Raw genomic sequence first — 13,053 nt, 5'->3', positions numbered from 1 at the left:
TGAGGACATGAATTACTATCACTTATTTACGCGTTTCACCTTTGAAGAAGGAAAAGAACATGTATATGGATTAACAACAATACAAAAAAGCACATCTAAAAAAACATTACTGTACAAAAAAGCAGAGAGGTTGACAAAGTAAAAGCAGCACCTTTGTGCAGCGAAAGTGTGGAGAGCTTGTTTTGTTCTTTCCGTTATCCTGGGCATCTTTGGTCTTTCTGCTGTCAACTAAAGCTGGAGAAAAGAAGAAAGCCTAGAAAAGAGGAAGACGCAGACGGGTAAAAGAGTGAGCGAGGAAGTTGACTTCTTACAGGTCATCAGGCAGGCACGCCAGCAGCCAAACTGTACGTACGCAGCGTACATACCAGTGTGGTCAATTTCACTGGCAAGACGTGGTCGCATCAAACATCGTCGACGGCTCTTCTCCCAAGGTCCAAACATATGTGCAGGTGCAGCGTCCACGGGATGCAGCAAAAAGCTTTTGAAGACAAGTGGAGATCATAATGTACACAAACATCTATCCTATCCAAATTTTAGTCAGTGCTAATAATTTGTACATCAACTGTTACTGGACGCCGGTTCTTAGCTCGTCTTCAAGCTCGTCAAACTCCCATCCACCGATGTCGTCAGCCTCGTATTCCTTGAAATCTTGGTCCAGCTTCCCCGGCTCCGAGTCCGACTCCGACGGCAGCCGCGTCCTGAGCTGGGCAGCGATCGGGGACTCCGTTCTTGAATGGCCAGGCGTGCCGGCGCTGCTCTTGAAGGAGAGAGATCCAAGCCGTCTTGATCTCTCTTCTTTTTCTTTGATCTCGATTTGTAGCACGGGACGTGGAACCGATTGGAATTCGACTCGCAGCTTGTCGATGGTGGCGAACAGGTCTTTCACCTCAGGGTTATCCCTGCATAACATCAATTCGGCACTGTACTTGAAGACATGTTCAGAGAGTATAATGGAAATGGCAGTTCTTTTGGCTCCAAACAAGGTCATATAAAAAGTTATCTTGATTCTTGAACAGCAATTTACCTGGCCCTACGCTCTGGATTGGAAAATGTTAATGTTCTGATATTATCAGCTAAACTGAATGCCGCTACAACCTGAAACAAATCACAAGGTCATGCGAAAATCGCAAAGTGAAAAAAAAAAATCTCAAAGCCAGCTGTAACTGCAGGAGAACTTGTTAGCCTCCTCTGTCTCAGGGGGAAGCAGGGTAAAGAATATAATCAAGAATGACCTTTTTCTCAGTTTCCAAATATCCTTCCTCGAGGTATTTCTGTGGGTTTGATTGCTTCGACGGGCCGTTATCTCCACCATCCACCGATACTGATCTGTTGATGTAATCAATAGCATTAGCACAGGATGTATCGCTTGATTCTTGTACTCCGTACAAAGAAACTAGACTAACAACAACTGAGAACTAATACCTGTCACTGAAAATTTTCAAGTTATCAACAAAGGTCTTTATACGATCTATAGAAGTGCTCAGCTCTTCCTAGAAAACAGAAAGAAACAACCAGTTCAGAAACACAATATAATATGAAAAAAGTACTTACAAAAGGCCCTTTTCCATAGTATATCACTTCTTTAGAAAGCAAAAGTCAAATGAGTACCACGCATGCAGAAACATGATGCTTAATCGAGTTAACAAAGCAGACTCCACATCTATCCAGTTCATCACTGCAATCAGCAAACATTCCAAATAACAAACTTATGTTAATAAATATTTATACGTAGAAATCATCAGTGGGTATTTTTTCAGCGAAAGAGCATACATACTTGGCCTGCTTCTCCTTTATTTCTTCATATAATGACTGCAACTTCCATGTATCTTCTAAAAAGTTGATCCAAGCACGAACAGTGCTTGCTTCTACTTTGGAGGAAGCAACAGATCTTGACAGTTCATCTTCCTAAAGCAAGCATATGGCAGAAATACTGAGCAAGTGAAAAGCTTCGCTTTTCATAAAGCATTTTCTAATGAAGAAACTGGCAAAAAAGAAGTTACCAAACCTTTGCTTTCAAGTGTAGCACTATCTGATTGCTGGCTTCATCGAATTGTTCTCTCTCCTCTCTAGTTTTTTTCAGCTTCAGGGCAGTTGCATTCAGTTTAGTATTTACCTGTAATCTGAGTTTCAGAATCACTCTTAAAAAGTAATCTTCTCATGGGATCATAGCCTAAGACTCTGTATAATAGTAAATCTAACAAGCAACGATGCAAAATGCAGAGCCTTTGGTTAGTCTAGAATTTGAACGCCAAATTTATATTATAAATAAGGTAAATTAAGAGGACACTTGATGCATGATTTATACAATAGTTAACATGCTGTATAAATGGGACATTATTAGATAGATCCGCCAAGTATGTAGCTCATTATTGTATCTGAAATGCTGGACAATAATTACATTTGTGGCCTTGTGGGATACTACTAAGATCACAAGTCATAATCTAAAGCTACAATATAATTGTAGCTTGTATTTAAACCTTAAATATCTCCTCGCGATATCTTCACATAAAACAATCATCGTAGATTGGTAGAGTATAAAGGTACATTCAACTTTATCTGTACTCTATCATAACATAATTAGAATACTTAAATGTGGCCCATTTCAGTTGGTGCAGCTTCTAGCACACATGAATAGACAGCTTCAGCTCCCACATACTCCGCTAGGTGAATTCATACTCTGTTTACCTCTCAAGACTGAAACAAAAAAAATACTAAATTCCAAACTTAAGCAAAATATTACCAGCACATTTTCGTTCTCTGAATTACTGAAATACTCCCTCCATTCAAAATTAAGTGTCTCAGATTTTTTTTTCAAAATGAACGAACCTACACCCTAAAATGTGTCTAGATACAACATGCGTATCTGGACCAAATCTAACAAAAGCTGCGACACTTCATTTGGAACGGAAGATACAACATGCGTATCTAGACCAAATCTAACAAAAGCTGCGACACTTCATTTGGAACGGAGGCAGTAGATCAAAAGAACTGGGCTGTGCACATTAATACAGGAAACTGGAAACAGAAAGAGTGATCATACTTTGTTTAATTCTGCCTCAAGTTGATCCTTTTCCTTCTGGAGTCCAGAGATCTCATTCTCTAATTCCTTTTACAAAATAAGAAATAAATCAGGCAAGCCCATCCATATGAAGACTACTGAAGACAAACATTAGAACAGTTTGGATGGCCTTCTTTGTTTATCATTTAGCAGTAACAGTTCGATGTATGTGAATGATGGAAGTTAGAAAATTCTTGTTGGTACTTTAAAGGAAATCTGTGAGCTTTGTTCATCAGGACGCACGATAACTTTTGCTTGGCTCATTGACACAATTCATTGAACAAAAGTACCGTAATAATTGTAGTGATGACTAACAAAGTCACCTTTTCAGCTGTACTAACTTCAGTTGTTTTAGTGACTCTGAAGATAAGGGATTCTTCCTTCTGTAGTCTGCATTGTAAAACATATGGCAACTTTAAAGCGGATAGGATCATCTCAAACATTTTGGAACTGCGTGTTTAACATGGAAAGAAATTATTTGGAAGAAGGTAAACAGCGCACCTTGATTATACAGAAATATACACCAATATTACTACATTTATCCAAATAACAATTCAAGGCACTCGCATTCTGAATTACCTACTGGTGTTTGATATCTTTCAAAGTAATAGCAATTACGGCCTACTCTATCAAATAATTTTCCACTGCATTCTCATTTTGCCGAAAGAATATGTGCCAAGTTGCTGAAAATGAATAAATAGCATAGGTGATGCTTAAGAGCGCAACCTATTCTCCATTATTCGTTTTTCCGCTTTCGCAGAAGAATTTGCAAGGGATTCTGACAAAACCTTCAGCTTATCGACCTGCAACGTTTTATGGAGTCAATATTGCTGTACCAACCATGCATCATTCAAAAAAGGGATACATGGAGATATGTTTTGGCAAATAAAAAAGGCTGCATTTACTCTGGTGTTTAAGTCTGAATCAAGATTTATGAAATGTGAAGCATAATAAAAAAGGAAGATAAACAAGAAAAAGAAGCCTCATACTAGAATTTAAAATGATGAAAGTGTTACCTTCTGAAAATGAGTCTCCAATGAGTCGCCTGGATGTATCGACTTCTTCTTTAATACAAGGTCTTCCATTCTGGAGCATAGACGAACTTCAGCAACTGCAGTTTTGAAGTCCTATAGAGAGTATCAGGATTTAGAAACAAACTGCTGAATCTAGATCTCAACCTATAGCTAGAATTGAGGACCAAAAGTAAGATGCCCGTACTTAATGGGATGAAAACATGAAACAAATAACTTCAGCAGCTGAAGGCTTGAGGGCCAAGCATTTACTAATATACGAACAATCGATTACATAGACTTCTTTCATATAAAAAATGCACTTAACATGTGACCACTTCTTCTAGTCTCCCCACAGAACATTGGTAATGCATACTTCATACAATGCCTATATCAGATACAACGCTCAACGCTTAACATTTAATCTAATATTTAATTATTTCAACTTTCCTTCGACGTACTCACATCCATGGTTTTAGTAGAAGCGGAAGAACGGTCGCACATAAATGTACCAATGAACATGATAAAAAAAATTATCATCTTTGAACTTTCCATTTTTTCTACAATAATGACAGAATAAAACAAAAACAAAGAATACGAGCATTTCTTGATTGCTATGGTATTGCCACACTCAGTCTAACAGAAAAAGGTCCACCATACGAATAGATCACACGAAAAAATTAGGCTATGTTTCTCTTGTTTTCATGGGCTAGGTCCAAAAACGTTCAGCTAGCACAACATAAAGGTAGCCTTATCACTAACCTTCTTAAAGTAAAATGCTAATGAGTACCAACATAAGCACAAAGGAAAATGATTCAAAAATTTAAGCCTACCTCAGGGACCGTTGGAGATGTTTTATTGCGGTTCCTGGCCGAATTGGCTCGCACAGCATCAATTGCATTTATCTCTTGTTGCAGCTCCATGATTTCCGTATCTAATCTGGAAGTAAGAAAAAGTAGATGTAAATACACATGCAAACATTGACACTGAAACTTCCCCTCCCTCTGTGTCCCCAAGCGAAAGAGTTGACCTTGCAACTTCAGCATTTATTTTTATCCCTGAGATGGCACATTGAGCAAACTGAAGCAGCTCGTCACGTTTTGCCTGAAAATAAGAGGGAAGTCGATATCATCCAAACATGAACGCATAATGCACATATGTTTTTCCCATACAAGAATAGTACTCCCTCCGAGTTTAGTGTACAAATACATCCAAATTTAAACAAATCCGCGAAATCCTTTTTGGGACGGAGGGAGTACATGTTATGCTCCCACGGGCATCTAATTTAAACACCGGGAAAAAATTACCATGATGTGCATCAGATAGCTAAGAGTGCAAATCATAGTAGAAAATGTAGCTGAGCAAAAGGCCTTTTTCTTACAAACAAGTAGTAGTATGTCCAGGTGGACCTCACTGTTGGACTATTTTTATAGATGAACTTACGGTTTAATATTGAGAGCAAACAAGATGGGAACGCACCAATACTTCGTCTTTGTAGCTTGAAAATAACATCGCCAAGTCACCTATGCTGCTGAGGATTGCGTTGTGCACATCCTTCCCCCCGTTCAGACACATTCTGCAGCAAGCATCCACAGACCACAATATATGGTATGTGAGACGGCAGAGCTGAGTCAACAAAACAAGTGATCCAATGGTTGAAGAACTTGCCCGAAAATTTCTGAGAGCAGTGAAACTTCTTCCTCGGTAGGAGCTTCCATGATCTGCGACACGTAGAGAACGAGTCAATTGCGTGGCTTCCCACACGGCATTGCAGAAACAACGCGCTGACGGAACTGTATTGTGTGATACCCCCAAACCAACCCAACCCAACCCACCATGGACAGAACAACGCACTCGAGCGCTTGGCTGTAGAGGAAGACATGGAAAAAGTTCATGGGGTCGGCGCCCCCGGTCTCGTAGTCCACATACAGATCCTGCAATTTCGTACGCGGTCATTGCAATTGCAATGCAGCCTAGAGCAGAGATTCAGGAAAATGTTGGGAGGAGAAACAGAAGCCAGACCAAGACGGGCGCGGGTTGATTGGGGTCGTCGACACGCTGCGGCTCCCGCATGGACGAGGCGGCGCGCTCGGTCTCCTTGAGGCCGACGACCCACCGGCGCAGCAGCTGCACCCGCTCCTCCCCTCTGTAGGAGAGCGCCGCCTCCTCCAGCCTCTTGGCGGTCTGCTTCAAGCTCTTGTAGTAGCGATTCGATCCCTACGCGGCAGGCAAAACGTATAACAGTAATCACGAATTCATTCAGGATGTGTGATCGATCGGTGGAGGCCAGGGACGTTGCGGGGCCGTACGATTCCGTTGATGAGCCTGGCGCCGCCGACGACGGCCTGGCCGGCGTGGTGGACGACGGTGCCGAGGGAGGTGCGGACGGTGCGGGTGGTGAGGGAGATGCCGCCGCCGCCCGCCTCGACGGCGCGGTGCACCGCGTTGCGGAGCCACGACATGGCTCCTCGTCGACCTCGGATCGATCGGAGCTCGGCTCCGGGAACGGGCGGACGTGCGGCGCGCGGAGAGGAGACCCACCGACGCGTGCGGTGTTTTTCCCCAGAGGCCGAGGAATGCGCCCGCCCGGTTGACTGGAATCGGAAGGTTGCCGCCGCGCGTGTCCGGTTTTGGTCAATTTTGACCCGGGGCTGCGCTCGAGCGAGACTGAATGGGCTCTGCTCTATGGGTAACGCGGGCCTAGGTTTACGGCGAGTCCGTGACGGCTGTGAGGCAGCCCGCAGCCGGCCCATTCGTGTTCTTGTTTAAAGATGGTTTCTTTACTTTATTTTTTGTGGAGGCAAGTTCGAGGGAATTTTTTGGCGCGCCCTAGCCGTCGGTCGCCAGATACGGTGCAAAAAAATGGTTGCTCCCGGAATGGTTGGATCGGCATCGTACGGTAGCAATTAATCCATCTCACGTAACGTTGCTTTCAATCGTGTTGTCGTACCTTAGGTGGCAGCCGTTTTCACACTACGGTACAACATCCATCGCTAAACAGATCGAGATATGTCGCACGTACCGATCTGGTGGAGGTGGCGGTGGAGGGTAGCAGATGACATCGCAGCAGTAATGTTATTGATGACGGGTCGAAGTAAACAGCGTTGAAGACGACGGTAGGCAGCACCGCCCGACTTGGACGGAAGACGACCCGTGATGAAGAGCTTGAGCAGTCGCGTAGACCACTTCCCAAAAACCTAATTCGCCCTCTCCCGTACAGCATCGCAAAAGCGAGTGGTTCCGGAGACTTGCTCTCCCATTTGCCGGTGCACGCCGGCGGACGGGATGGACTATGCTACGATGTCGGCTGATACATTGCAAACGTATCTATAATTTTTGATGCTCCATGTTTGTTTTACACCAATTTATATATGTTTTGTTTACACTCTAACATATTGACAAGATGCCAGTGTCAATTCTCTGTTTTCTGATGTTTTGTATTTTAGAAAAGTTGTACAGGAAATATTCTCGAAATTGGACGAAACAAAAGCCGAAGCTCCTATTTTACCGTAACGAAGACGATGAAGAGGCGCCACAGGGGCGGCCACACCAGGCAATGGCGCGGCCCAGGCCCTGGCCGTGCCATGGGGTAGTGTTGGCCCCCCAGGCATCCACCGACCTCGCACTTCCGCCTATTTATTCACGATCTCGGGGAAAACCTAAATACCCGAGCCTCCATTCACGAAAAGCTTCGTCGCGGCCGCTATCGCCGACCCTAGCTCGGGAGGGTTCTGAAGTTCTTCCCGGCACCCTGCCGGAGAGGGAGATCATCACCGGAAGCCTCTACATTGCCATGCCCGCCGTCAAAGTGATGCGTGAGTAGTTCATCTCTGCACTACGGGTCCATAGCAGTAGCTAGATGGTTGTCTTCTCCACTTTATTCTTCATGTTTAGATCTTGTGAGCCGCCTATCATGATCAAGATCATCTTTATGTAATGATACATGTTGTGTTTGCTGGGATCCGATGAATATTGAATACTATGTTGAGATCGATTATATACTTGTCATATGTTATTTGTGATCTTGCATGGTCTCCGTTGCTAGTAGATGCTTCGGCCAAGTAAATGCTTGTAACTCCAAGAGGGAGTATTTATGCTCGATAGTGGGTTCATGTCTCTATTAATCTGGAAGAGTGACAATAAATTCTAAGGTTGTAGATGTGTTGTTGCTACTAGTGAGAAAACAACAATGTTTTGTCTAAGGATAATTCTATTATTTACTTTACACACATTGCTTAATGCGATAATATCCGGATAATAACCTGAAGGTGGATTATTAGTCATAGACGCAGTTGGATTACGGTCTATGTATTATGTTGTAATGCCCAAACAAATCTCATAGTAATCATCTTGTCATGTATGGTCTTTATTCTGTCAATTGCTCAGCTGTAATTTGTTCATCCAGCATGTTATTTATCTTTATGAAGAGACACCTCCAGTGAACTATGGACCCCGGTCCTTTTTTTACATCGATAAAATCATCATGTTCTATTTACTTACATGCAAGCATCTTGTTCTCTTTTAATTCCACTACAAACATCTTTTTCCACACTATACGTTTAATCCTTTGTGTTCAACAAAACCGGTGAGATTGACAACCTCACTGTAAGTTGGGGCAAAGTATTTTGGTTATGTTGTGTGCAGGTTCCACGTTGTTGCTGACGTTGGTAGTGCGTCCTGCCACAAGTCAGCTAGCAACACCTTCAGAAGTCACACCTTTCTCCTACTGGTCGATTAAACCTTGATTTCTTACTGAGGAAAAACTTTCTATTGTGTTCATCATACCTTCATCTTCGGATTCCCCAACGGTGTGCAATATGTGCCCATCAAGCTCTTTTTCTGGTGTCATTGCCGAGGAGAAAGAGGATTTCTACAAGGAGAGTCTCTCATCTCCAATCTCTTTACTTTGTTATTGTTTTTCTTAGTTTATTTTACTTTGTCTTGTTTGCTTTATTATATCAAAAACACAAAAAATAGTTTCTATTATAGCTTGTATTTCTGTTGTTCTATTTTAATCTTGCTAAAATGAGTATTCCTGAAGTTGAGGTTCGTTATTTTAAGCAACAAGGGAGAGAAAGTTTGAAAGATGCTTGGTATAGACTAAGTGATGCTCATCATAGATGTACTAAAAAATATTCTACCATGATCCTTGTTAGAAATTTATACGTTGGTATATCTAGCTGGAATAGGTATGTTTTGGATACCCTCACGAGGGGTAATTTTCTGTGTGCTCCTAAGCCTGCAATTTAATTGAAAGCTTACTAGGAATACCACATACTAATGTTGTTAAAATTGAGATCACTTCAGAAGATGTTATAAAAAGACAGTTCTCTAGAGAAAAGTTTGCCAATTGATAATGCTAGCAAAATTAATGAATCAATAGAAAGTATCAATAAAGAATCACTGTCTTAGAGGCTAGCAATACCCATGATAGTATAAACCTTAGGATTGGTAAACTAGAGGAGGCTATGGAAACTTTAAGTTCAACTTTTTCTTCTCTCGGTTTTAAGAAGGAGAAAGCTTTTGTGGGAAAAGAGCAAAAATTCATGTATGTACCCAAGGTGCCTAAACCAAAACCCTATAATATGTTTAAAATTGATAAAACTTTTAGTGCAACTAAGAGTGATTTGCATGTTGAATCATCTCCAGGGGTGTCTAAAGTACCTATTTTTACAAGTTGTGTGTTAGAGGAAGTGATTGATCTTGATGCTTCTTCACTTGAAAATACTTTGCTAGCTCTTTTTCTGCGCCTAGCTGAAAGGCGTTAAAGAAAAGCACTCTTGGGAGATAACCCATGTTTTATTTCTGTAATTTTTCTTTTGTTGAGTCTTGGAAGTTTTTACCTCTGTAATAACCTCTCCTTAGTAGTTATTGTTGTAGCATAACTTATCTCAAATAGCTGAGAGTGCATGATGACCCACAAGTATAGGGGATCGCAACAGCCTTCGAGGGAAGTAAAACCTAAATTTAGTGATTCGACACAAGGGGAGGTAAAGAATACTTATAAGCCTTAACATCGGAGTTGTCAATTCAGTTGCACCTGGAAAAGCACTAGTAATAGGGGTGATATGAAAGCAGCAGTAATATGAGAGCAGTGGCAATAGTAACATATCAGCAGTAGCAGTAACACAGAGATGGCATCAAAAAATATTCCAGTGCGAAGTTGACTGTACAACAATGATGATGACAGAAGGACCGGGGTTCCCAGCTATCTACACTAGTGGTAACTCTCCAAATAACATGTGTTGGGTGAACAAATTACAGTTGGACAATTGATAATTGTGAGGGCATGACAATGTGATACGTCTCAAACGTATCAATAATTTTTTATGCTCCATGCTTATTTTACACCAATTCATATATGTTTTGCTCATACTTCGTTGCACTTTTATACATTTTCCGGCACTAACCTATTAACAAGATGTCACAGTGCTAGTTCCCTATTTTATGTTGTTTTTGTATTTCAGAAAAGTTGTACGGGAAATATTCTCGGAATTGGACGAAACAAAAGCCGAAGTCAATATTTTACCGTAACGAAGACAGAGTCCATAGGGGAGTCAAAGGGGCGCAGCAGGGCGACCACACCTGCCCTAGGCGTAGCCTAGCCCTGGCCCGCGCCTAGGGATGGTGTGGGCCACCCTGGCCTCCACCGACTCGTCCCTCCGCCTATTTATTCACGATCTCGGGAAAATCCTGAATACCCGATCCTCCATCCATGAAAAGTTCCGTCGTGGCCGCCATGCATCATCCATGGTGGAAATTTACAGCGAACCATAGTGAGCATTATATGAAGCATTTTCAATAAAAAGCTATAACCATAGTAAATAAAAGCTATACTCATTGTCTGTTTGTCTTGTCATTTTGGCATGGGATTACTCCTACAAGAGTACCTCCATATCATCGGGAAAGAGGTACCCCGTTGGCGGTTCTCAATGATACATGTATACTTAGAATGACAAGAACTTATTTGGGACCTAAGTTGAGTAGCATGAGGTTTAGGTACTCGTATTCAAGGGGCATGAGATTTTCAACTTGTGATTTGCAAGCATATAGCTCAATTTGATTCACATTAACTGTAACCATTCAAGATGCTTAACATAGGGGCAATGAGAGCTCAAAGCTAATAAGTACCATACTTTTTGGAAGGTTTATAAAACTTGTTTATCTTGCTTACTCTGCAAAGAGTCTTTCTTTTACTTTTATGTTGAGTCTTCATCTTCTACTTTATGCACCGATTAAGAGAGCATAGTGGTCATTCTTAGTGCAATGTGCATAGTCCCAAAATTATTATTGATTGATTCATGATTATGACTATTGCTTGTTCTTAAATTACTTGTATCTTGTCACCCTTTGAACTTCAAAGGTGTCCTAGCATTTATGTTTTGCTACTCCATAAAGGACATGTTGAGTACCACTTTGCTATGTTTACTCTATGCTCATAAACAAACAGCTGCTTTCGATGCACTATTATTCATGATCCTTTGTTTGAGTTACTCTTCATGTTATAACATAGTTGCTAAGTTCTATTGAATTATATCTATCATTCTATGTTTAGAGTACTTTGATCCCAGCTCACAATGATTTACATGCTTGATCGAGATTGTGTTGGCTGCATGTCACCTCAAAAATTATTTTGTTATCACTTACCTACTCGAGGACGAGCAGGAGTTAAGTTTGGGGATGCTTGATACGTCTCAACCGTATCTATAATTTTTGATGCTCCATGCTTATTTTACACCAATTCATATATGTTTTGCTCATACTTCGTTGCACTTTTATACATTTTCCGGCACTATCCTATTAACAAGATGCCACAGTGTCAGTTCCCTGTTTTCTGCTATTTTTGTATTTCAGAAAAGTTGTCCAGGAAATATTCTCGGAATTGGACGAAACAAAAGCCGAAGTCAATATTTTACCGTAACGAAGACAGAGTCCAGAGGGAAGTCGAGGGGGGCAGAAGGGCGGCCACACCTGCCCTAGGCGTGGCCTGGCCCACGCCTAGGGGAGGTGTGGGCCACCTTGGCCTCCACCGACATCGCCCCTCCGCCTATTTAATCACGATCTCGGGAAAACCCTGAATACCCGAGCCTCCATCCATGAAAAATTCCGTCGCGGCCGCCATCGCAGAACCCATCTCGGGGTGTTCTGAAGCTCTTCCCGGCACCCTGCCGGAGGGGGAAATCATCGCCTGAGGCATCTACATCGCCATGCCCGCCTCCGAAGTGATGCTTGAGTAGTTCATCCCCGGACTATGGGTCCATAGCAGTAGTTAGATGGTTGTCTTCTCCAATTTGTGCCTCATGTTTAGATCTTGTGAGCTTCCCTACATGATCAAGATCATCCTTATGTAATCCTACATGTTGTGTTTGCTGGGATCCGATGAATATTGTATACTATGTTGAGGTTGATTATATATTCATGTCATATGTTATTTGTGATCTTGCATGCTCTTCGTTGCTAGTAGATACTCTGGCCAAGTAGATACTTGTGACTCCAAAAGGGGGTATTTATGCTCAACAGTAGGTTCATGCCTCTAGTTTTCTGGAAGAGTGACAATAACTTCTAAGATTGTAGATGTGTTGTTGCTACTAGGGAGAAAACAACAATGTTTTATCCAAGGGTAATTCTATTGTTTACTTTACACATATTGCTTAATGCGACAATCTGTTGCTTATAACTTAATACTGAAAGGGGTTCAGACGATAACCGGAAGGTAGATTATTAGTCATAGACGCAGTTGGATTACGGTCTATGTATTATGTTGTAATTACCAAACAAATCTCATAGTAATCATCTTGTCATGTATGGTCGATATTCTGCCAATTGCCCAGCTGTTATTTGTTCACCCAGCATGTTATTTATCTTTATGGAGAGACACCTCTAGTGAATTGTGAACCCCGGTCATTTCCTTTACACTGATAAATTCATCTATTGGAATCCTGTTCTATTTACTTTCCGCAAGCTCTGTTCTCCTTAATTAATGCA

At 41.7% G+C, this 13,053-nt stretch overlaps 1 protein-coding gene across 1 annotated transcript; it reads right to left on the bottom strand.

The window, feature by feature from the left end:
* Nucleotides 1–565: 565 nt before the first annotated feature.
* Nucleotides 566–6,530, bottom strand: LOC124695322. Its single transcript, XM_047228179.1, has 18 exons — nucleotides 6,378–6,530; nucleotides 6,091–6,285; nucleotides 5,904–6,002; nucleotides 5,737–5,789; nucleotides 5,548–5,644; nucleotides 5,099–5,172; nucleotides 4,902–5,007; nucleotides 4,075–4,185; nucleotides 3,785–3,861; nucleotides 3,382–3,448; nucleotides 3,041–3,106; nucleotides 2,006–2,113; nucleotides 1,775–1,905; nucleotides 1,609–1,675; nucleotides 1,423–1,490; nucleotides 1,233–1,326; nucleotides 1,025–1,095; nucleotides 566–899 (listed from the first exon to the last, which is right to left on the bottom strand). The coding sequence occupies exons 1-18, from the start codon at nucleotides 6,528–6,530 to the stop codon at nucleotides 566–568; spliced, it is 1,971 nt and encodes a 656-aa protein (XP_047084135.1).
* Between the last annotated feature and the right edge of the window lie 6,523 nt (nucleotides 6,531–13,053).

The sequence above is a fragment of the Lolium rigidum genome, chromosome 3 (genome assembly GCF_022539505.1).
Source record: "Lolium rigidum isolate FL_2022 chromosome 3, APGP_CSIRO_Lrig_0.1, whole genome shotgun sequence".
Lineage (NCBI taxonomy): Eukaryota > Viridiplantae > Streptophyta > Magnoliopsida > Poales > Poaceae > Lolium > Lolium rigidum.
The sequence above is the reverse complement of the archived record's forward strand: the minus strand, read 5'-3'. Positions and strand labels throughout refer to the sequence as shown.